This window comes from Suncus etruscus, chromosome 5, assembly GCF_024139225.1.
Source record: "Suncus etruscus isolate mSunEtr1 chromosome 5, mSunEtr1.pri.cur, whole genome shotgun sequence".
In the NCBI taxonomy this organism is placed as follows: domain Eukaryota; kingdom Metazoa; phylum Chordata; class Mammalia; order Eulipotyphla; family Soricidae; genus Suncus; species Suncus etruscus.
The window spans coordinates 104,052,622-104,074,690 of NC_064852.1; the positions used below are offsets into that span (position 1 = coordinate 104,052,622).

Consider the following 22,069-nt stretch of genomic DNA (forward strand, 5'->3'; position numbering starts at 1 on the left):
TTCATTGTATTAGCACCTACCTTAGCTGTCTCAGCTTCTGTCTGCAGTCGCTTGGGGGTTCCTTTTTGGTCAAGCACCCTATGGAAGTTTTTGTTTTTAACGGATTGAGATTCCACACCTTCAACTTCAATTTGCAGTTTAATACCTTCAGTATGGGCAGAGTGATCAATACCCTGTGGATTTAGACCACAGTGGAGTGCTAGAAAGGAGAAGAGAAAAAATATAGTTTAGAAGACATAATACAAATAGAGTATCCATGACATGTAATATTTCATCTGGCCTAACTGGGAAGAATCAAGGCATGTCTAAATTGAGAGAGATGTGGTCAATGATGGAAAATAATTCGTTCAATGGTAGAATATAAGAAAGGCAGAACCTGGAAGTCAGATAAAAACAGAAAGTCTCACCTTCAAATAATATGACTTGAACATAGTATTGCTATACTATGGATTAGAAGGCCAAATCAAGCAAATCTGTTACTACCACTCACACAGAACATTTAGCTTTTATCTGGCAAAGTGCTTAATTTATCTTCACCCCACATTGAATCTTTATTCTTTAAACATACACTCAAGGTCACTCTCTTGCATTCACTTGAAATCAACTGAGCACATATTCTGTGCCTTCCTGGACTACACTCAGGAAACAAAGGTCCAGGTTGTATGACAACTATTGTCTTTAGAGCAGTCACAAGCCAAAAGAAGAGGCAGGCAAATAAACTACTGAATTGAAATAAATTATTATTAATACCTAGGAAAAGATCAGAATGGTGGGTTGAAGGGCATCAAGCTAAGTCTTCCAATTTTATCTCGTGCCTCCACACATCCTTTACCACTAATACACCAACAAATAGAATTTCATGATTATTTTCTGGGGCTATTTATTCATTAAGCAAATACTTGTTGGGCCTTTTCCATGCTTCCAAGAAATTAGAAGAAAAAATGAATGTTACAGGAATCATACATTCCATTTGGATGACTTCTAGGAAAGAATAAGGAGTGTGGGGTGTGGGGGCACATATAACACATTTGGTATATTGCATTTCTCACTAATAAAAATTTCTCACCCCTTTTGTGACCCAACTCTTCCTATTGAGTTAAAAACTGTAGCCCCTTACCTTGGCTTCAGGATTTAAGAAAATCAACTCTCTTTTCATTCTCCTCAGGTTTCCTTATCATTGATAGTTTCCCAACATTTATACTTTCTTCCATTTTGATCAGTCTTCCTTGTTAAGAATGGGTACCTTCCCCAAATATTTCCCTTTTCCCATCACCCCCTTTAGGTCATTACCAGATTTCTGAAAGGTTATGTTACACCCACTAGAAGAAGGGGTCCCTAAAAAGTGAAGTAACATCTACCCATTCTCTATTCTTTGACCAGTGCCCTCCATTCCCAGGGTTATGATCCAATCTAAATATTGACAACTCAAATTTAAAACTAGCTTAGATAGATAGCCAGTGATTTTCAAACTTAAAAAATATCTCTATTTCAATGATGTTAATCCTGCCAATCCAAGAGCAGGGTATGTGTTTCCATTTACGCGTGACCTCTCTTATTTCTTGGAGAAGAGTTTTATAGTTTTCTTTGTATAGGTCTTTCACAGTTTTAGTCAAGTTGATTCCAAGATATTTGAGTTTGTGTGGCACTATTGTGAATGGGGTTGTTTTCTTAATGCCCATTTCTTCCTTATTACTACTGGTGTATAGAAAGGCCATTGATTTTTGAGTGTTAATTTTGTAACCTGCCACATTGCTATATGAGTCTATTGTTTCTAGAAGCTTTTTGGTAGAGACTTTAGGGTTTTCTAAGTAGAGTATCGTGTCATCTGCAAACAGTGAGAGTTTGACTTCTTCCTTTTCTATCTGGATTCCCTTGATATCTTTTTCTTGCCTGATAGCTATAGCAAGTACTTCCAGTGCTATAATGTTGAATAGGAGTGGTGAGAGAGGACAGTCTTGTCTTGTGCCAAAATTTAGAGGGAAAGCTTTTAGTTTTTCTCCATTGAGGATAATATTTGCCACTGGCTTGTGGTAGATGGCCTTAACTATATTGAGAAAGGTTCCTTTCATTCCCATCTTGCTGAGAGTTTTGATCAAGAATGGGTGTTGGACCTTATCAAATGCTTTCTCTGCATTATTGATATGATTGTGTGATTTCTATTTTTCTTGTTATTGATGTTGTGTATTATGTTGATAGATTTACGGATGTTAAACCATCCTTGCATTCCTGGGATGAAACCTACTTGATCATAGTGGATGATCTTCTTAATGAGGCATTGAATCCTATTTGCCAGGATTTTGTTGAGGATCTTTGCATTTGTGTTCATCAGCGATATTGGTCTGTAATTTTCTTTTTTCATAGCATTTCTGTCTGGTTTAGGTATCAAGGTGATGTTGGCTTCATAAAAGCTATTTGGAAGTGTTCCTGTTTTCCAATACCCATCAGATAAGGGGCTAATGTCCAAAATATACAAGGTACTGACAGAACTTTACAAGAAAAATACATCTAATCCCATCAAAAAATGGGGAGAAGAAATGGACAGACACTTTGACAAGGAAGAAATACAAATGGCCAAAGGACACATGAAAAAATGCTCCACATCACTAATCATCAGGGAGATGCTAATCAAAACAACTATGATGTACCACCTCACACCACAGAGACTGGCACACATCACAAAGAATGAGAACAAGCAGTGTTGGCAGGGATGTGGAGAGAAAGGAACTCTTATCCACTGCTAGTGGGAATGCCATCTAGTTCAACCTTTATGGAAAGTGATATGGAGATTCCTCCAAAAACTGGAAACTGAGCTACTATGTGATCCAGCTATACCACTCTTAGGACTATACCACCCTAGGGACACAAAAATACAACACAAAAATCCTTTCCTTATACCTATATTCATTGCAGCACTATTTACCATAGCAAGACTCTGGAAACAACCAAGATACCCTTCAACAGATGAATGGCTAAAGAAACTGTGGTACATATACACAATGGAATATTATGCACCTGTCGGGAGAGATGAAGTCATGCAATTTTGCTATACATGGATGTACATGGAATCTATTATGCTGAGTAAAATAAGTCAGAGAGAGAGAGAAACGCAGAATTTCTCAATCATCTATGGTTTTTAAGAAAAAAGAAAAACATTCTTGCAATAATAATTTTCAGACACAAAAGAGAGAAGGGTTGGAAGTTCCAGCTCACCTCATGAAGCTCACCACAAACAGGGATGAGTTTAGTTAGAGAAATAACTACATTTTGAACTATCCTAATAATGAGAATGTATGAGGGAAATAGAAAGCCTGTCTAGAGTACAGGAAGAGCTTGGGTGGGGAGGAGGGAGATTTGGGACATTGGTGATGGGAATGTTGCATGGTGATGGGTGGTGTTCTTTACATGACTGAAACCCAAACACAATCATGTATGTAATCAAGGTGTTTAAATAAAATATATATAAAAAAAGAAAAAATATCTCTGTTTCGAGGCTGCAGCAATAGCACAGTGGTGGGGCATTTGCCTTGTATGCAGACAACCCGGGATAAAGCCGGGTTAAATCCCCAGAATCTCTTATGATTCCCTGAGCCTACCACGCGTGATTTCTGAGCACAGAGCCAGAGGTAACTTCTGAGTGCCACCAGGTGTGGCCCAAATATAAAAAACAAAAATTTCTATTTCAAAGTATGATAGATATTTTAAACATACTAAATCCTGGACATCGCAGGTGTAACCCAAATACAAACAAAAGAAGATATCCATGTTCAATACTCTACAAGATGGGGCAATGGTATAGCAGGTACGGCATTTGCTTGCTGGCAGCTGACACAGGTTCGTTCCCTGGCATCCTATACTATCCCCAGAATCTGTCAGAAGTGATCTCTGAGATCAGAGGCAGGAGTACGCCCTGAGAGCCATTGGGTGTAAACCAAAATCCAAAACAAATCTAACCAATCTAAAATCTAAAACGAAGATCAGACTTCTTTCTTCTAGAAATAATTCACCTTGTTCTTTCTTCTCTGATGACCCAAATAGAATTTAGAGTCCTCCTTGACACATTTTCAATCAATCTTTCCTTTCCATCCAACATAAGGTTTCAAGAGCACTATCTCCCACCCCCATATTACTCAAATCCATCCACACTGTTGCCTCCAATGCCATCTCTTTGGTCCAAGGTATCCCTACATCTAATTTGTATCATGCTCTATTCTTATTTTTTCTCAAATTTCATCTTAAAATCTATATACATCACCTCAGGAGGTGGTTCTTTTCTCTAAACTTTCTGTTGGCTTTGTTGTATATAAAGATCATTCAAATATCTTTAACATGCTCACTGTGGCTGTGAAGTACAAATTGCAAGTTCCCTATTGTAATTCCCTTTGCACCTATTTAAATTCATTTCCTACCACACTATCTCTTATTGACTCTACATTGACCACATACCTTCTTTTCACTTCCTCTAATACCCCTATTTCTTTCACATTTCTTGAAATTTGTGCATGATCTTCCTTTACCTGGAAGGTTTCCTTTCATTCTTTAACTCAGCTATCAATAGGGCACAATGTTTTCTAAAATGAAAAACAACTTACTTCAGATGTGTAGTGAATATTCAACATTAGTTCATACTCAGAATTTGTATTAGATAAAAACAATTATAATCATTTCATAGATGAGGTAGAAAAAGTTTGAGTCACAAAAATTTCATGCAGGTACATGCTGAAGGTCAAAGAAATCACATTTTATTTAGGATGAGTATGACTTTATAATTTAAGAATGAACCAAAACAGTCTTAAAGAGTTAAAATAAAAGCGATAGATTATGGTAAAAGTGGACTGATATAATAGAACAGCACTGCCATAAAGAACCTTGAATTTTTTTAATTTCTTGATTTTACTACCCATACCCACATCTTTATTTAAAACCTCATGACATTAAAGCTACAAAGCTTCTGGTTCTATTAGAGAGGGTTAAGGCGACCTCAATTCTCTTCCAAATGTTCCCTTTTCCTCTTTGACCTAAGGTAAATCAGCCAATCTGAACTAAAACCCTGCCCTTGATAAAAGAATTACCAGCTCAAAAGCCACCTTGCTACTATTGACAAGTGTAGCAGCAGGAAGGATAATGAAGAAATAGCTCCATTGCCCAATTCTGACAAGTAGAGAGAGTAACACCTGGGAGAGCATGATGCTAATTACTGTTCACCTTGAGTATCATCACCATCTCCAAAGAATAGCCTACTTACAATGAATATTCAATTACACACACTAAAACTTGATTAGTGAGATGCATGTGTGCATAGGGAGATTGGGGATTTGCATGGAACAGATTTAGATTTGAGGAAAAGGAAAAAGAGAAAAACTTGGAGTTTTCTTTGTAGACTGAGTCCTAGGGCTGTTTTCTGTCCAATAGCTTAGGAACCCCACTGAACTGATGGGCAGATTTCAGTAGAAGAGATAAGTCTTACTTACCATCCTTGATAAAATTGGGTCTTGGTGTTGCAGTGTTTCTTTTGTTTTGTTTTGTTTTGTTTTTTGCAAACAAGTGGGTTGTATCCATTATAAGAAGTTTTATTTTAATGTTAGGAACTGGTTGAAATATATTAACACTAGTTTTTCATTTTAAGGAATCCTGCATCTCCCCACAAAAATATCCAAGACTCTTAACCACTATCTTTATGTCACACTAGTCTAATTCCTTTCTTCCCTTCCCTTCTTTGACATTTCTTTTAGTAATTTCAATTTATAATCCAGGGTAAAGGGTATGCTATCTTTCTTTTTTTTTTAATAATTTTTATTTTGACCAAAGGAGATTACAAATCGTTTAGAGTAGTATTTTAGGTACATAGTGACATTGAATCAGGGCATTCCCACCACCAGTGTTGTCACCATATATTCTCTTGTTTTGTTTCACAAAACAAGATCTTTATTTTATTATTTACCTTTGGTTTTGGTGGTTTTCAGGGCTTACTCTAATTCCTATTTATGGATCTCTTCTGGTAGGACTAAGGTGACCATTTGCGGTGCTGGGGATCAAACCCAGGTCCATGACTTGCAAGCCAAATAACTCAATCCTTCTATATCTATGACTCCAAAGCTGAGTCTTCCAACAAAGAGGAACAGATATATAACACAAGGAATCAAATAGCTTTTATTCAACATTTATATCATAATGGAATAACTTACTTGGGAGCTTACTGTTAACTCTCACACTGCCTCCCACCAAATCAGACTCTGATACTTTGTCTTTGTTCCAGCCAACTCCTCTAAAGAGGTTTTACTCCACCCACTCCTACCTTCTTTGGAGGACGAATTCCTACCACCAGCCCTATAAGTGGGCTCTCACCACTTACATAGGAAGCTCTCTGAAGGACCCCAATGACAACATTTTTTAATATAATTTTTATTTTGATCATAGTGGCTTACATATTGTTGACAATAATATTTTAGGTACATATTTACATAAAATCAGGGGAATTCCCATCACCGAGTTCTCTCCCTACACCTCCATTTTCATCCTATCTCCCATGTCCTCCTTCCTCACCCCTGGGGCTGCTAGAATATGTAGTCCCCTCTCTGCCTAGTTTACTACTTAGTAGTCTTGCACCTGTTTGGTCTTGGTGCCTCCCTTATTTCCCCCTCTAACTGGGAGGCAGGACTAGATAGTTCAAGTTATGTGGTTTTGTTTTAAGAAGAGAAAAGTAATAAACTGGGGTAAAAGTCTAATACGCCAAAAATGGGTGGAATCCTTCTAGAGGCTCTCATCATCTGTTTGAGAGACGAGGAGAAAAATAAGGTGAAACATCCCAACAGTACAAAAAGAAGTGTCAAATATCCAGTGAGCACTCCAACAATAACAATGATAAGCACCACAAAAAAAAAGCCATGGTCTTGAGATAAAAAACATGGCAGGGCACATAAAGAAAAAAAGAAGGAAAAAACATAAATATAAATGGGGACAACAACTTCAATAGCCACACAAAAACAAAGAAATCGACAAGAAGTAGATAGGGAAATAAAAATAAAAAAATAATAAAAAAATGAGTATATAAAAAAATAATATATAAAAAATAAAAAATGTTTTCTGTTTTTGCCTTTTTCCCCCCTCCTGCACTGGCACAGTAAATATTAGGGTGATTTGAAAAGGAATTCACTTGGCCTAAGAGATATGGGCTTTCTCCACCCTTGGAGTATATTGTTATGGGATTATCTATAGACTCCTTTCAGGTTCATTTACTCTCCCCTTGGTGCTTTCGTGGTGTTTGGAAGACTTCTGCTCAGTCCTGGGTGATAAAATCAGACCTCTGTATCTAGAGATCTCAGTATTTGCACAGGTCCAGGAGTGGGACTTATGATGAAGTCTTTCTTTGTGATTCTAGAAGTTCTGTTCCCTCAGTGTCATTTTAATCCATCTTCTGTGGTTGGTGGTCTTGGTCTTTGCACTGATCCTAGGATGGAACCTAGGATAACATCTTTCATTGTGTTTCCAGAAGCCCCATTCTGTTGCATTTGTCTCAGCCAGACCTTTGGAAGTGGGGATCATGGTTGTTGTGCAGGTCGTAATTCAAACCCTAGACTAGGTCCAATGACAACATTTTAGTTATGTTCCTTCATGTACACAACACCCAGTACTTTATCTCAGTGAATGGAAGATGAGCATAGAATCAGTCTGTCTGCAAGCACAGGGGAGGAAAAGTTCAATTCTCCAGGACCCACTACCACCCCATAATGCAGGCCTTCAGGAAATGCTGAAAGAACCAAAAATTTCCTCTCCTTATACCATCATTGCCATAGCCCTACTTTTAGAATGGAAAACTATTTTTAGTAAATACCAATGTGCAAATTGAAAGGTATATGTAAACATGAGGTAAAAATGTGACTTCTGCCTTTCTACATGTGTAGCTGACTTTACATAAATATTTTAACAACCCCCTTGTTGCAAATCCAGCAGTTGATTTCATACTTGAGTGTATTTATTTAAAACCATTTCAGGTAGGCTTTGCCTTGTTTTTCCCCAAAATCTCACCTGTCCCTAGAATTTGTAAATCATACAACTTTCTGTTGATTGACCTATTACAATCTGTGACTTCTATTTCTTTGCTGATATAGTAAAAATTACCAGTCCCCATTTGCATACTCTTTCCTGTATTCATCACTACTCTTTCTTGTTTTCACTCAAGCTATTTTCTGTTTAATGGGCAGTAACTCACAGGTCAGTTTTGAGACACTCCTCATGTTTTCCTGATCTTCGGCACAAATCCTATGCCTATGGGTTTCTCATGATTTAACTCTACAGGCTGCTGGTTTCTTTGCCTCAGTGCTGTCTTTCATTCTTTGCTGTTAAATTAATTAAATTCATATATTAACTAATCAATTAAAATTAAAATCCAAGTTAAAATCCAAAACAAGTTTCACAAATACTATCTTTTGAAAGGATCTAGCTAGAAAATAAAACTTTACAGAAACATTTAGCAAATAAACTCCTTAAAACATGCCACAGAAAACTTTATCAAAATTCATCCTTTTTAGGAGCTGTCATTTTGAAAGTACTGTCTTTTATTTTTATTTCTTCAATATGATTCTGAAACTGGAACCCTTGTGCATAGCTAGAGGTGGTGTGAAATATATGAAATATTGGAACTGCTCTAGAAAAGTAAAAATGAAAATTTCTCTAAATCAAAATGCAATGACCATTTTATCCAGCACTTTAATCCAAAAAAAAATGAGAACAGGGACTCAACAGAATTTAGTATATTTGCGTGCATAGCAGAATTATTCACAATAGCTAAAAAAAAAAAAACCCTGAAATAAACCTCGTGTCCATCAATGGCTGAAGGAATAAACAAAAAATGGAAACATAAATCTGATGTAATATTATTAATAAGAAAGGATACAGGCAGAGGTAAATCTTGAACAAATTATGCTAAAAGAAATCAACCCTTCACTACAGGGCAAATAGGATGATTTCACTATTAAAGTGTTGTTTCTTCAAAAAAATGTTAAAAGCCAAACCAATGGTTGTAAATATTGGTCTTTCCTAATTTTAACTGGAACTGTTTAACTATAAAAATGTGACTGTGTAATCAAATTCACATTAAAAAAGTAGAGAGAACTATAGTTAACAGAGACAAGTTAATTTCTACAAAAAAGAGTTTGCTTGAAATGATGAAAATGATCTGGAGAGGATATTCACAACATTATGACTATCCATGATGCCACAGAAAAATAAACTCACCAGAGACAATGGTATCAATAAAAACAAAATCCCAGTTGAGAGCTCATTTCAACCCTCTACCCCACTGCTTTCCATTAGTGAAAGATTTCCAAAAGTAAAATATATTTTTCTGTACTCAAAGGTCTGAAAGCCTCTTGGCCAATAATATCACTGGGATTTTGAGCTCCAATATGTGTTTGTTTTCTAGTAGATAATGACAGCTAACAACAGGTTCACATTCAGATTCTTCTAAAAAGAGGCAAGCTCTTCAAACTGCCCCACCTAACCTGCACATGACTTTGCCTTTCAGAACCTAACTTTTGTGGGCTAGCTTTCTGGTGTGGCTTAGGTCACAATGAGGTTTCCCCAAAGTGCCAACCTCACAATGTCTTAAGATGATTTGGGAAATGCTGAGTGATGAACTGGCACTGTGACATTCATTTGCAAGAACAAATAGATAAAATAAATCTGAAGTCCCAAGCTTTCTAATGTGCTGAGCAGGAGCCAGATTACTCCCTCCCTGTGCTGAATCAAGAAACAGCGGCCACTTGAGGTGTTCCTGAGGCTGCGGTGTAGCTCAGCCATTAAACATCGGCCATGAATCATGCACGTGTACATCTGATTTGGTCCCCAGTCATGGAAGTGGACCATTCATTGATTCTAAGATGGCTTTCAACAAAGAAACCGAGCAAACCTTCCCAGAGTCTTAGGGACAAGAATACCTTCACTTCATACTGGAGAAACTGCTCACAGCTCCTGAGAGAGCTTAGGCTTCTTCCAGAATTTATCTTTTTACACAGTATATTCATCCCACCCCTTACTGGCATAGATATATTAAAGCTTTATAGTGGAATAAAAGAATGTTTAATGAATTTTGAACAGAGCATAATTGTCAACATTCCTCCTCCCAGGTTGAAAATTCATCTTTCTTATTAGAAAATATATTTACTTTGTATATGTGTATTGCAATATTTCTTAGCATGCCTGCCAAGTCTAACTTTGAGCTCTGCAAAGCAACCAATTACTTTTTAAAGTCGAAATCAAAGTGGCTTCTAACATTATATAAGTTTTAGATGTACATTATTATAACTTGACATCTCTGTACACCAGATTTTGATCAATATCCTAAGTGACTACTTCCTACAATGCTTTATGAACCTACAGCCTAGTGAATTGACTGACCCCAGCCAGTTCTTAAGCATGGATCTAATTGGGAGCAGACATTTGAAGAAAAATTATTTATTTTCCATATCTGATGACTTAGGTTTATATTTAATATTTTTTATTTAAATACCGGGGATAGAAGGTTATTCATACTAGTTTTTTTTCCACAGATAAAGTTGTTCATGATTGAGTTACAGTCATACAATAAACAACAATCTTCACCAATGCTCATTTTCTATTACCAATGTAAAGTTTCCCTCTCACCCTCCATGATGCTCTCTTCCCTCCCATCTACACTCCCACCTGCCATTGGGGCAGGCATTTTACTTCACACTTTCTCTCTTTTTATTTTCTTTTGTTTTTTGTTTGTTTGTTTTTGGGTCACATCCAGCAGTGCTCAGGAGTTACTTCTGGCTCTATGCTCAGAAGTCACTCCTGGCAGGCTCGGGACCATATGGGATGCCAGGATTCGAACCCTGGAGTCCGTCCTGTGTTGACCAAATGCAAGGCAAATGCCCTACTGCTGTGCTATCGCACTGGCCCCTTCACACTCTCTCTTTCTTCTTTTCTTGACACTGTGGTTTACACTACTGTTGATGAAGAGATGTTATGCATGTCACTTTCCTGGTAGACCCTTCTATACTCTAACTGCATTCACTGCTCTTTGTGGCAACGATGAACTGGTCCTCTTAATTCTCATCTCTATTTTCTCTGGATACCATCCTCACACTGACTTTTATTTTTGTTATATTCTATAGATGAGTGAGATTATTCTATGTTTATCCTTCTCCCTCTGACTCATTTCACTCAGCATAATAATTTCCATTTCCATAAATATATAAGCAAATTTCATGACTTCTATTTTTTTTCCTAACAGCTGCATAGTATTCACTTGTGTAGACATACCACAGTTTCTTTAGCCACTCATCTATTGTCAGGCACCTGAGCTGTTTCCAGATACTGGCTGTCGTAAATAGTACAGCAATAATAGTAGAAGTACAGAGGTCATTGAAAAAATTTCTTTATTCAAAAAAGTTCTTTATTCAATCCTACTCACTGCCATTCTCATTTATATCTTCAATTTTCAAGAGAGCAAATCAAAGTTATTTTCAACCTAATTGAGGAATTAACCAAAATATGTTAAGTAACAGAACCACAAAGTTGTCCTAAACTTCTATTACTAGCTGCATTCTGTGAAACAGAGACTGAATTATCCATCTGTGTGCCTGCAAAAAATGTAACAGTTCAACATTTCTGGCCCTTGGTAAATGAATGCTGTTGAATGAAGAACTTTAGCAATCAATATATGCACAGACTTTCATAATTAACTATTAAAATTGAGATTCATTAACAATTCCATGGCTTTGTCTTTATTTTTGCTTATTCCTAAAGAATTTGTTCCTGAAATTCCTTATTTCATATTTCTCCTATTTAACAGACATATAGATAATACGTTTCAAATATAGATACTTGCATTAGATTCTATAGAAAACATAAGCAGAATACTAGACCTACTAGAAATACTTGAACTTTTTGAAGTAGACACTTCTGATTGTTGAAATACTCCCCAAGCTTTCCTGCTAGTGAGTTCCTACAATTTGGCTATAATGAAGCCAATATTCAATTTCATAGCTTTCCTTGAGCAGATTCAAAAAAGTTCCTGTGAATAGTTTGCTGCCGAGGGAGCCTAAATTGAAGTTTGATGGGTAAAAAGAAAGTTCTAGAAGTAACAAAAGAGAATAAATTTTAATAATACTTTTCTTCTCTCTTGTTGCAATGAACACAGACAAGATATGTTGAGCGACTACCGACATTCTGTGAGTCTAGGCTGAAAACATAAAACAATATGTTAACAGCCTTATTGACTCTGAAACATTTTTTTCAGATCAAAGCATTTTATTTTATTAGGGTGTGGGGAAGTCTTCAGGGGAGGATAAGCTGATGTCCTCGGGAGCCGGGATCTCCAGGCCCTATGGCCACAGAAAGGACTCTGAAACATTTAATTGACATTTAATTAGCTATCTCTGAACTTTATGCTATGTGAAAAAAACCTCAACAATTAAACTACTATGAATCAAGTCATAAATTTCAGATGAACCATTTTAAACTTACTCAAATTTCATATTAATAATAACCAAAGCATTCTTCCTTCAGAAAGAGAATAAGTGAAATCCTTGTAAAATATTTGGTCATAGTTTCATGACATCATTACATCTTAGCAGGGAGCTAATAAGAAATTATGAAGATACACACTAGGAATACTTATTATCATGGCCAGAGTAATAGTAGAGTAGATAAGACATTTGCCTTACATGTGGCAGACTTGGATTCAATTCTCAGCATGCCACATTCCCCCCAAGCACAGTAATCTCTTAATGCAATGCCAGGATAAGCCCTGAACACAGCTAGGTGTGTCCCTCATCTAAAGAAAAACAATACTAATTATCAGGAAACAACTATTAAGTCTATAATCCAGATGAGACCCAAAATCAAAGAACAAATCTCTGATCAAGGGGGATTTTGGTGCCCAAAACAGTTCTAATCACTCAAAAACATTTGCATGAAATATGTCTGCAGGTATCAGATCAAAATAAAATGGCTCCTTGGGCAACAGAAGCAGCCCAATGGATACATGCTAGGGTGAGGTTCAGCCACTTACAGACCTCAGAACAAAACTATTTTCATATGGTGTGAGTCAATGTTTGATTCTGTCACCTTGGTCAGACCAAGAGAAAACAAAGCCTGCCATTTCCAAAGCCTCTCCTTAGTTAAACGTGTTTCCCCAAGTATGTAGGCTGAAACTGATATTTTCAAAATTCAGGTGGAAGACCTTTTCTCATTGAAAAAAAAATCCATAGTAAAACACTGATTTCAAAATAGGTAAACTCAGAGGTATTAAATAAAGACGTGTCCTGGGGCCAGAGTAATAGTACAATAGACACTCCAAAGGACATTTGCCTTGCATGTCATCTGTAGCATCCCATATGGTCCCCCATACCCAACAGGAGTAATAACTGAGCCAGGAGTAACATTTTATCACCAGTTATGAGGCCCCAAAACAAAAACAAAAACAAAAAAAAAAGCATGTGTCTAAATCAATCATGTCTATGAGTGGTTAGAAATAAATGGGTCTTGTATTCCCAACAAGAAGATATTGGAGAAGAGAGCATTCTAATGATTAGAGAGGCAAACGAGAAAAAAATGCAGGTTTGAACTTCCAAATGACTCTTTTTTCCAAAGCCTATAGCAGCCTTCACAGTGTTTTTTGGCTACTGTAATAAGGCCAAAGTAAATGTCTGTCTCATTCAGATGTTTGGTCCATTGTGCCTATGTCAGGACACCAATTCCTCTGAGCCATCTGATGCCCACTCTGGTCTTCACAGATTATTTCATTTATGTGAAAACAGTTTGTTATAGGGAAGCTTGTTCCCCAAAGACAATTGATAGAAAAGAAATAGAAACAGTGCTTAACTTTCAAATTTCAAGATCAGTAAAGAGGGGAGAGGCTTCTCTAAGGAAATAAGGCATTAAACCACAATCATGAGATTACAATGGCAGCTAGATTTAGAATGTTTATAATATAAAGTATTAGTCAAAAAACTCAGGACTCAAATCAAAAGAGAATTTATCAACATCAGTGACTTCAAACCATGTTTAACTACTAGAGAATAAGAAAGATATTCCAAGTCATAAAACAGGGTCCAACTACCCATATTTACCATATTTTCATAACATAAGATTCACTTTTAGCCCCCAAAAGATGGGGGAAACTGTCTGTGCATCTTATGGAGTGAATCCTGCCTGGAACTGAAGCCTGAGTATTTAAAAAATGTTTTAATATTTTCTGATGTTAAAAAAATAGTTTGGTAAATGTGTTTAACCAGATGTGGACTGGTGTATTGTAAATATACTTCGGCCTCACAGGCTGGTTGTTCCCAGCTGCCATCAGTTTTGCATTGCACCATTTGCTTTAGAATATTTTTTTGGTGGAGTTGAGTGTTGCTATGTGCTGCTTAGATACACACAAACCGACCTTCTGGACTTTGTCACTCTGTTGTCCTGTGGCCTGGACTTTGATCCTCTCCACCCATCATTCCCAAAGGGCTCTTCTTCAGAAGTGAGCTGCTTGCCCATATAGGGTGAAGCCAGAGGAGCAAGACAGATTTGCTTCACAGCTGCATGCATCTTCTAGCCAATGAATCGAACATACCATGTAGGAAAAAAACCACACTATAAGTGTGACATTGGGGAAACAATGCAGACCAACACCAGGCATAGAGAATGAAGATGGCAACTCTGATGACCCAAAAGCAGTCAAACACATAGTTAGCCTCTCAGATAAAGATTTTAGAGAAGAAATATGGAGGATGAACATGAAACTCAAAGAAAGCATAAATCGAGTTGAACGGAACATAAATAAGAATTAAGAGGATATAAAGATAAAAATCAGAAAACTTCAAACTGAAATATCAGGTCTGAAAAACTCAGTAGACAAAATTAAAAATTCAATGGAAAGGCTCTCCAATAGGGTGAAACCAGCTGAGGATAGTACCACTGAGCTGGAAGATGAGATGTATAACAATTCCATGCAACAGAAGAGATTGGAAAAAAGCCTTAAAGCAAATGATCAGATTTTGGAAAGATTACTCAAAGAATGTAAACAGATGAAAATAGAAGTCTTTGATAAACTTAACAGAAACAACGTAAGAGTCATTGGAGTCCCAGAGACCCAGGAAGAAAATCCCCAGGAAGAATCAACAGTCAAGGACATTATTGCAGAGAAACTCCTAGAACTAAAGACTGCATGAAACCAAATGCTCCATGCCTGAAGAGTACCAGCTAAAAGCGACCTGAAGAAAAGCACCCCGAGACAGATCCTAGTCACAATGATGAATACTGAAATCAGCAAAATTACAAAGGAAAATTTCATTCAAAGGAGCTTAAGATTTATAACAGACCTGTCACAAGAAACCTTCTAAGCCAGAAGGCATTGGAGAGACATAGTGACAAAACTCAATGAAATGAATGCTTTGCCTAGAATAATGCAGCCAGCCAGACACACTTTCAGATTTGAAGGAAGTATACATAGCTTCATGGATAAAAAACAAAACAAAACAAAAAACAGCTTAGAAATTTTATAGACTCAAAACCAGCTTTTTCTTTTTTTTTGTTTTGTTTTTGTTTTGTTTTGTTTTGGGGACACACCTCATGACACTCAGGGGTTACTCCTGGCTATGCATTCAGAAATTGCTCCTGTCTTGGGGGACTATATGGGATGCCAGGGGATCCAATCACATTCTGTCCTAAGTTAGCACGTGCAAAGCAGATGCCTTACCACTTGCGTCACTGCTCCAGCCCTTCGAAACCAGCTTTAATAAAAAAAAAAACTGAAAGGTCTACTTTAAGGCAAGAAAGACCAATAGACACACCAAACATCTACACAAATATGATAGTAAATCTCATGACAATTATTTCTCTCAACGTAATGGACTAAATGCACAGGTTAAGAGACACAGGTTAGCTAACTGAATCAAAAGGCTGAATCTTATAGGCTGCTGCCTATAAGAAACATATATGAATAGTCAGAAAAACATGGACTCAAAATCAAAGGCTGGATGAAAATCATCCAAGAAAACAACTCCCTAAAGTTGGAGTAGTCATATTAATATAACATGACACGGGGAGAGCATAAAAACCGGCTAAGCTTTGCAAAAGCCGGCTCCCTGTGTGTGACACCAGGCGGGGAAAATCCGCGAGAGTACACCGGCCCAGTGGGGCTCAACTGTGAAAGACTGTGAGTGTGACCTGTCTATGTCTGTCTACTGTCCTCTTGCGTGAAACTCTTGCGAGTGGGGCAAGGAGAGGCTCCAGAAACCTCGCTCGCCCAGACGCCATTTTCAGGGAGGGACTTCAGAGCATAAAAACCGGCTAAGCTTTGCAAAAGCCGGCTCCCTGTGTGTGACACCAGGCGGGGAAAATCCGCGAAAGTACACCGGCCCAGTGGGGCTCAACTGTGAAAGACTGTGAGTGTGACCTGTCAATGTCTCTCTACTGTCCTCTTGCGTGAAACTCTTGCGAGTGGGGCAAAAAGAGGCTCAGAGGAGCACGGCCGCTCCGCTTCGCTACGCGGCCTTGCACTCTTTCTAAGGAAAGAACTCCATTGCAACAAGAAGGAAAAATCACACTAAGAACGGCGCTATATCACAGAAGCAAACATTTCTCTCTGGACTGTCTTCTCTGTTGCATGCTCGGGCCTAAGATTTGACCCAGTGTGAGGCTTCATCCACGGAGGACTCCCCTCCCTTAGAGGCAAGTCAGCCCATCCAGAAAGGGAGGAGCCAGAGAAGTGTGCTGCCTACATCATATAGACAATGAATACCACCACAACACGTAGAAAAACCCACAATACAAGTGTGACAATGGGGAAACAACGCAGGCTAGCATCAGACATAGAGAATAAAGATGGCAATTCTGAGGACCAGATAATGACTGACCAACTAATCAACCTCTCAGATAAGGACTTTAGACTAGCAATATGGAAGATGCTCAACAGACTCCAAGAAACCATGGATCGAGTTGAACAGAACACTAATAAGAACCAAGAAAATATGAAGGCAGAAATCACAAAACTCCAAACTGAAATAACATGTCAACTAACAGGACTGAAAAAGTCAGTAAACGAAGTGAATGACAAAATGGATAAGCTATGGGACAGGGTATCAGAAGCTGAGAATAGACTTGTGCTGTGGAAGATGAGATACATAAAAATTCCATACAGCAGGAGAGATTGGACAAAAAACTTAAAGCAAATGAGCAGACAATGGAAAAATTAGTCAAAGAATTGGAACAGACGAAAATAGAAGTCTATGATAAGATCAACAGAAATAACTTAAGAATCATTGGAGTCCCAGAGACCCAGGAAGAAAATTTCCAGGAAGAATCAATGGTCAAGAACATCATTAAAGAGAAACTTCCAGAGCTAAGGAATATATGTGATCAAATCCTGCATGCCCGAAGAGTACCAACCAAAAGAGACCCCAGAAAAACCACCCCAAGACACATCCTAGTCACAATTACAAATCCCACAGATAGAGAGAGAATTCTGAAAACAGCAAGATCAAAAGGGGAAATCACGTTCAAGCAAGCTTCCCTGAGATTTACAGCAGACCTGTCACCAGAAACACTCAATGCCAGAAAGCAGTGGTGGGATATTGTGACAAGACTGAATGAAATGAATGCTTCACCCAGAATACTATACCCAGCAAAACTCACTTTCCGGTTTGATGGAAGAATACATGGTTTCACAGACAAAAAACAGCTCAGAAACTTCACAGACACAAAACCAGTCTTAAGAGAAAAACTGAAAGACCTAATCTAAGACAAGACTACCCAAAAGACACACCAAATTTTGAAATAAAGATGGCGTTAAATCCCAGGACAATTCTTTCTCTCAACGTCAATGGACTAAATGCACCAGTTAAGAGACACAGAGTGGCTAAATGGATCAAAAAACTCAATCGAACCTTCTGCTGCCTACAAGAAACGCACCTGAATAGTCAGAACAAACATAGACTCAAAATAAAAGGCTGGAGAAAAATTATCCAAGCAAACAACACCCATAAAAAAGCTGGAGTGGCCATACTAATATCAGATAATGCAAACTTTATACTCAGGAAGGTTGTAAGGGACAAAGACGGACATTTTATATTAATCAAGGGGTACGGAGAGCAGGAAGAATTCACTCTCCTAAACATATATGCACCAAATGAGGGGCCAGCAAAATATTTAATACAACTGTTGACAAATCTGAAAAATAATATCAACAACAACACAATAAATGTGGGGGACCTTAACACGGCTTTGTCAACACTGGACAGGTCAACCAGACTGAAACCCAACAAGAATATACTAGACCTGAGGAGAGAAATGGAAGAAAGAGGCCTAGTGGATATATATAGGACACTCCATCCCCAGAAACCTGGATACACATTCTTCTCCAATGTACATGGGACATTCTCCAGGATAGACTACATGCTGGCACATAAAACATACCTCCATAAGATCAAGAGGATAGAAATTTTGCAGACTACCTTTGCTGACCACAAGGCTCTGAAATTATTTGTGAACTCCAAAGGGACTCAGAAGAAACACTTTAACACCTGGAAGTTAAACAGCCTCATGCTCAATAACCAGTGGGTCCGAGATGAAATCAAGGAGGAAATAAAAAGGTTCCTGGAAACAAATGACAATCAAGACACAAACTCTCAGAACTTATGGGACACAGCAAAAGCAGTACTGAGAGGAAAATTTATAGCTTTGCAAGCACACATCAGGAAGGAAGAAGGAGCTTACCTGAGTAGCTTAATGACACAGCTAATAGAACTAGAAAATGCTCAACAAAAGGACCCAAGAATAGGAAGACAGAAGGAAATAACAAAGCTGAGAGCAGAAATCAACGAAGTGGAAACTCAAAAAACAATCCGAAAGATCAACGAAAGCAGAAGTTGGTTCTTTGAAAAAATAAACAAGATTGATAGACCACTGGCAAACCTAACAAAGAAAGAGAGAGAGAGAAACTTGATAACTCGTATCAGGAATGAAAAAGGAGAGATCACTACTGATATGACAGAGATTCAAAGGGTAATCAGAAACTACTTTGAAAAACTTTACGCCACTAAAAATGAGAACCTGGAAGAAATGGATAAATTCTTGGACTCTTATAATCTTCCACGGTTGAAGGAAGAGGATGTAGCATATCTAAACACCCCCATCACCATTGATGAAATTAAAACAGTAATCAAATGTCTGCCGAAAAACAAAAGCCCAGGTCCAGATGGATTCACTAATGAATTCTATCAAACTTTCCAAGAGGAACTACTGCCAATCTTGGCAAGACTCTTTCATGAAATTGAACAAACAGAAACACTTCCAAATAGCTTTTATGAAGCCAACATCACCTTGATACCTAAACCAGACAGAGACGCTACCAAAAAAGAAAATTACAGACCAATATCACTGATGAATGCAGATGCAAAGATCCTCAACAAAATCCTTGCAAATAGGATTCAATGCCTCATTAAGAAGATCATCCACTACGATCAAGTAGGTTTCATCCCAGGAATGCAAGGCTTGTTTAACATCCGTAAATCTATCAACATAATACACAACATCAATAACAAGAAAAATAAAAACCACATGATCATATCAATAGATGCAGAGAAAGCATTTGATAAGGTCCAACACCCATTCTTGATCAAAACTCTCAGCAAGATGGGAATGGAGGGAACCTTTCTCAATATAGTGAAGGCCATCTACCACAAGCCAGTGGCAAATATTATCCTCAATGGAGAAAAACTGAAAGCCTTCCCTCTAAATTCTGGCACAAGACAAGGCTGTCCTCTCTCACCACTCCTATTCAACATAGCACTGGAAGTACTTGCTATAGCGATTAGGCAAGAAAAGGATATCAAGGGAATCCAGATAGGAAAGGAAGAAGTCAAGCTCTCACTGTTTGCAGATGACATGATACTCTACTTAGAAAACCCTAAAGACTCTATCAAAAGCTTCTAGAAACAATAGACTCATATAGCAAGGTGGCAGGCTACAAAATTAACACACAAAAATCAATGGCCTTTCTATATACCAATAGTAATAAGGATGAAATGGACATTAAGAAAACAACCCCATTCACAATAGTGCCACACAAACTCAAGTATCTTGGAATCAACTTGACTAAATATGTGAAGGACCTATACAAAGAAAACTATAAAACTCTGCTCCAAGAAATAAGAGAGGACACACGGAAATGGAAACGCATATCTTGCTCATGGATTGGCAGGATTAACATCATCAAAATGTCAATACTCCCCAAGGCATTATACAGATTTAATGCCATCCCTCTAAAGATACCCAACACATTCTTTAAAGAAGTGGATCAGACACTTTTGAAATTCATTTGGAACAATAAACACCCTCGAATAGCTAAAGCAATCATTGGGAAAAAGAATATGGGAGGAATTACTTTCCCCAACTTTAAACTGTACTACAAAGCAACAGTTATTCAAAACAGCATGGTATTGGAATAAGGATAGGTCCTCAGATCAGTGGAATAGGCTTGAATACTCAGAAAATGTTACCCAGAGATACAACCACCTAATTTTTGATAAAGGAGCAGGAAATCCTAAATGGAGCAGGGAAAGCCTCTTCAACAAGTGGTGTTGGCACAATTGGATAGCCACTTGCAAAAAATTAAACTTAGACCCCCAGCTAACATCATGTACAAAGGTAAAATCCAAATGGATTAAAGACCTCGATATCAGCCGCAAAACCGTAAGATATATAGAACAGCACATAGGCAAAACACTCCAGGACATTACAGGCATCTTCAAGGAGGAAACTGCACTCTCCAAGCAAGTGAAAGCAGAGATTAACAGATGGGAATATATTAAGCTGAGAAGCTTCTGCACCTCAAAGGAAATAGTGCCCAGGATACAAGAGCCACCCACTGAGTGGGAGAAACTATTCACCCAATACCCATCAGATAAGGGGCTAATCTCCAAAATATACAAGGCCCTGACAGAACTTTACAAGAAAAAAACATCTAACCCCATCAAAAAATGGGGAGAAGAAATGAACAGACACTTTGACAAAGAAGAAATACACATGGACAAAAGACACATGAAAAAATGTTCCACATCACTTATCATCAGGGAGATGCAAATCAAAACAACGATGAGATACCACCTCACACCCCAGAGAATGGCATACATCACAAAGAATGAGAATAAACAGTGTTGGCGGGGATGTGGAGAGAAAGGAACTCTTATCCACTGCTGGTGGGAATGCTGTCTAGTTCAACCTTTATGGAAAGCGATATGGAGATTCCTCCAAAAACTGGAAATCGAGCTCCCATACGATCCAGCTATACCACTCCTAGGAATATACCCTAGGAACACAAAAATACAATACAAAAATCCCTTCCTTACACCTATATTCATTGCAGCTCTATTTACCATAGCAAGACTCTGGAAACAACCAAGATGCCCTTCAACAGACGAATGGCTAAAGAAACTGTGGTACATATACACAATGGAAGATTATGCAGCTGTCAGGAGAGATGAAGTCATGAAATTTTCCTATACATGGATGTACATGGAATCTATTATGCTGAGTGAAATAAGTCAGAGAGAGAGAGAAAAACGCAGAATGGTCTCACTCATCTATGGGTTTTAAGAAAAATGAAAGACACCCTTGTAATAATAATTTTCAGACACAAAAGAGAAAAGAGCTGGAAGTTCCAGCTCACCTCAGGAAGCTCACCACAAAGAGTGATGAGTTTAGTTAGGGAAATAACTACATTTTGAACTGTCCTAATAATGAGAATGTATGAGGAAAATGGAGAGCCTGTCTAGAGTACAGGCGGGGGTCGGGTGGGGCGAAGGGAGACTTGGGACATTGGTGATGGGAATGTTGCACTGGTGATGGGTGGTGTTCTTTACATGACTGAAACCCAAGCACAATCATGTATGTAATTAAGGTGTTTAAATAAATTAAAAAAAAAAGATGACACAAACTTTAGACTCAGAAAAGTTATAAGAGACAAAGATAGGTATGTCGTACTAATCAAGGGATATGTACAACAGAAATAAATCACACTCATAAACATATACAAACCAAATAAGAAACCAGCAAAATA

The 22,069-nt window shown here is 37.8% G+C and overlaps 1 protein-coding gene across 3 annotated transcripts in view; it reads right to left on the minus strand.

The window, feature by feature from the left end:
• SAMD12 (sterile alpha motif domain containing 12) overlaps window positions 1-22,069 on the minus strand; it is an 838,974-nt gene that overhangs the window by 742,724 nt on the left and 74,181 nt on the right. For all 3 annotated transcript variants that reach the window (XM_049773520.1, XM_049773519.1, XM_049773522.1), the window contains exon 2: window positions 21-199. In XM_049773520.1, coding sequence (XP_049629477.1) covers window positions 21-199 — 179 coding nt within the window. The remainder of the gene's footprint in view (window positions 1-20; window positions 200-22,069) is intronic.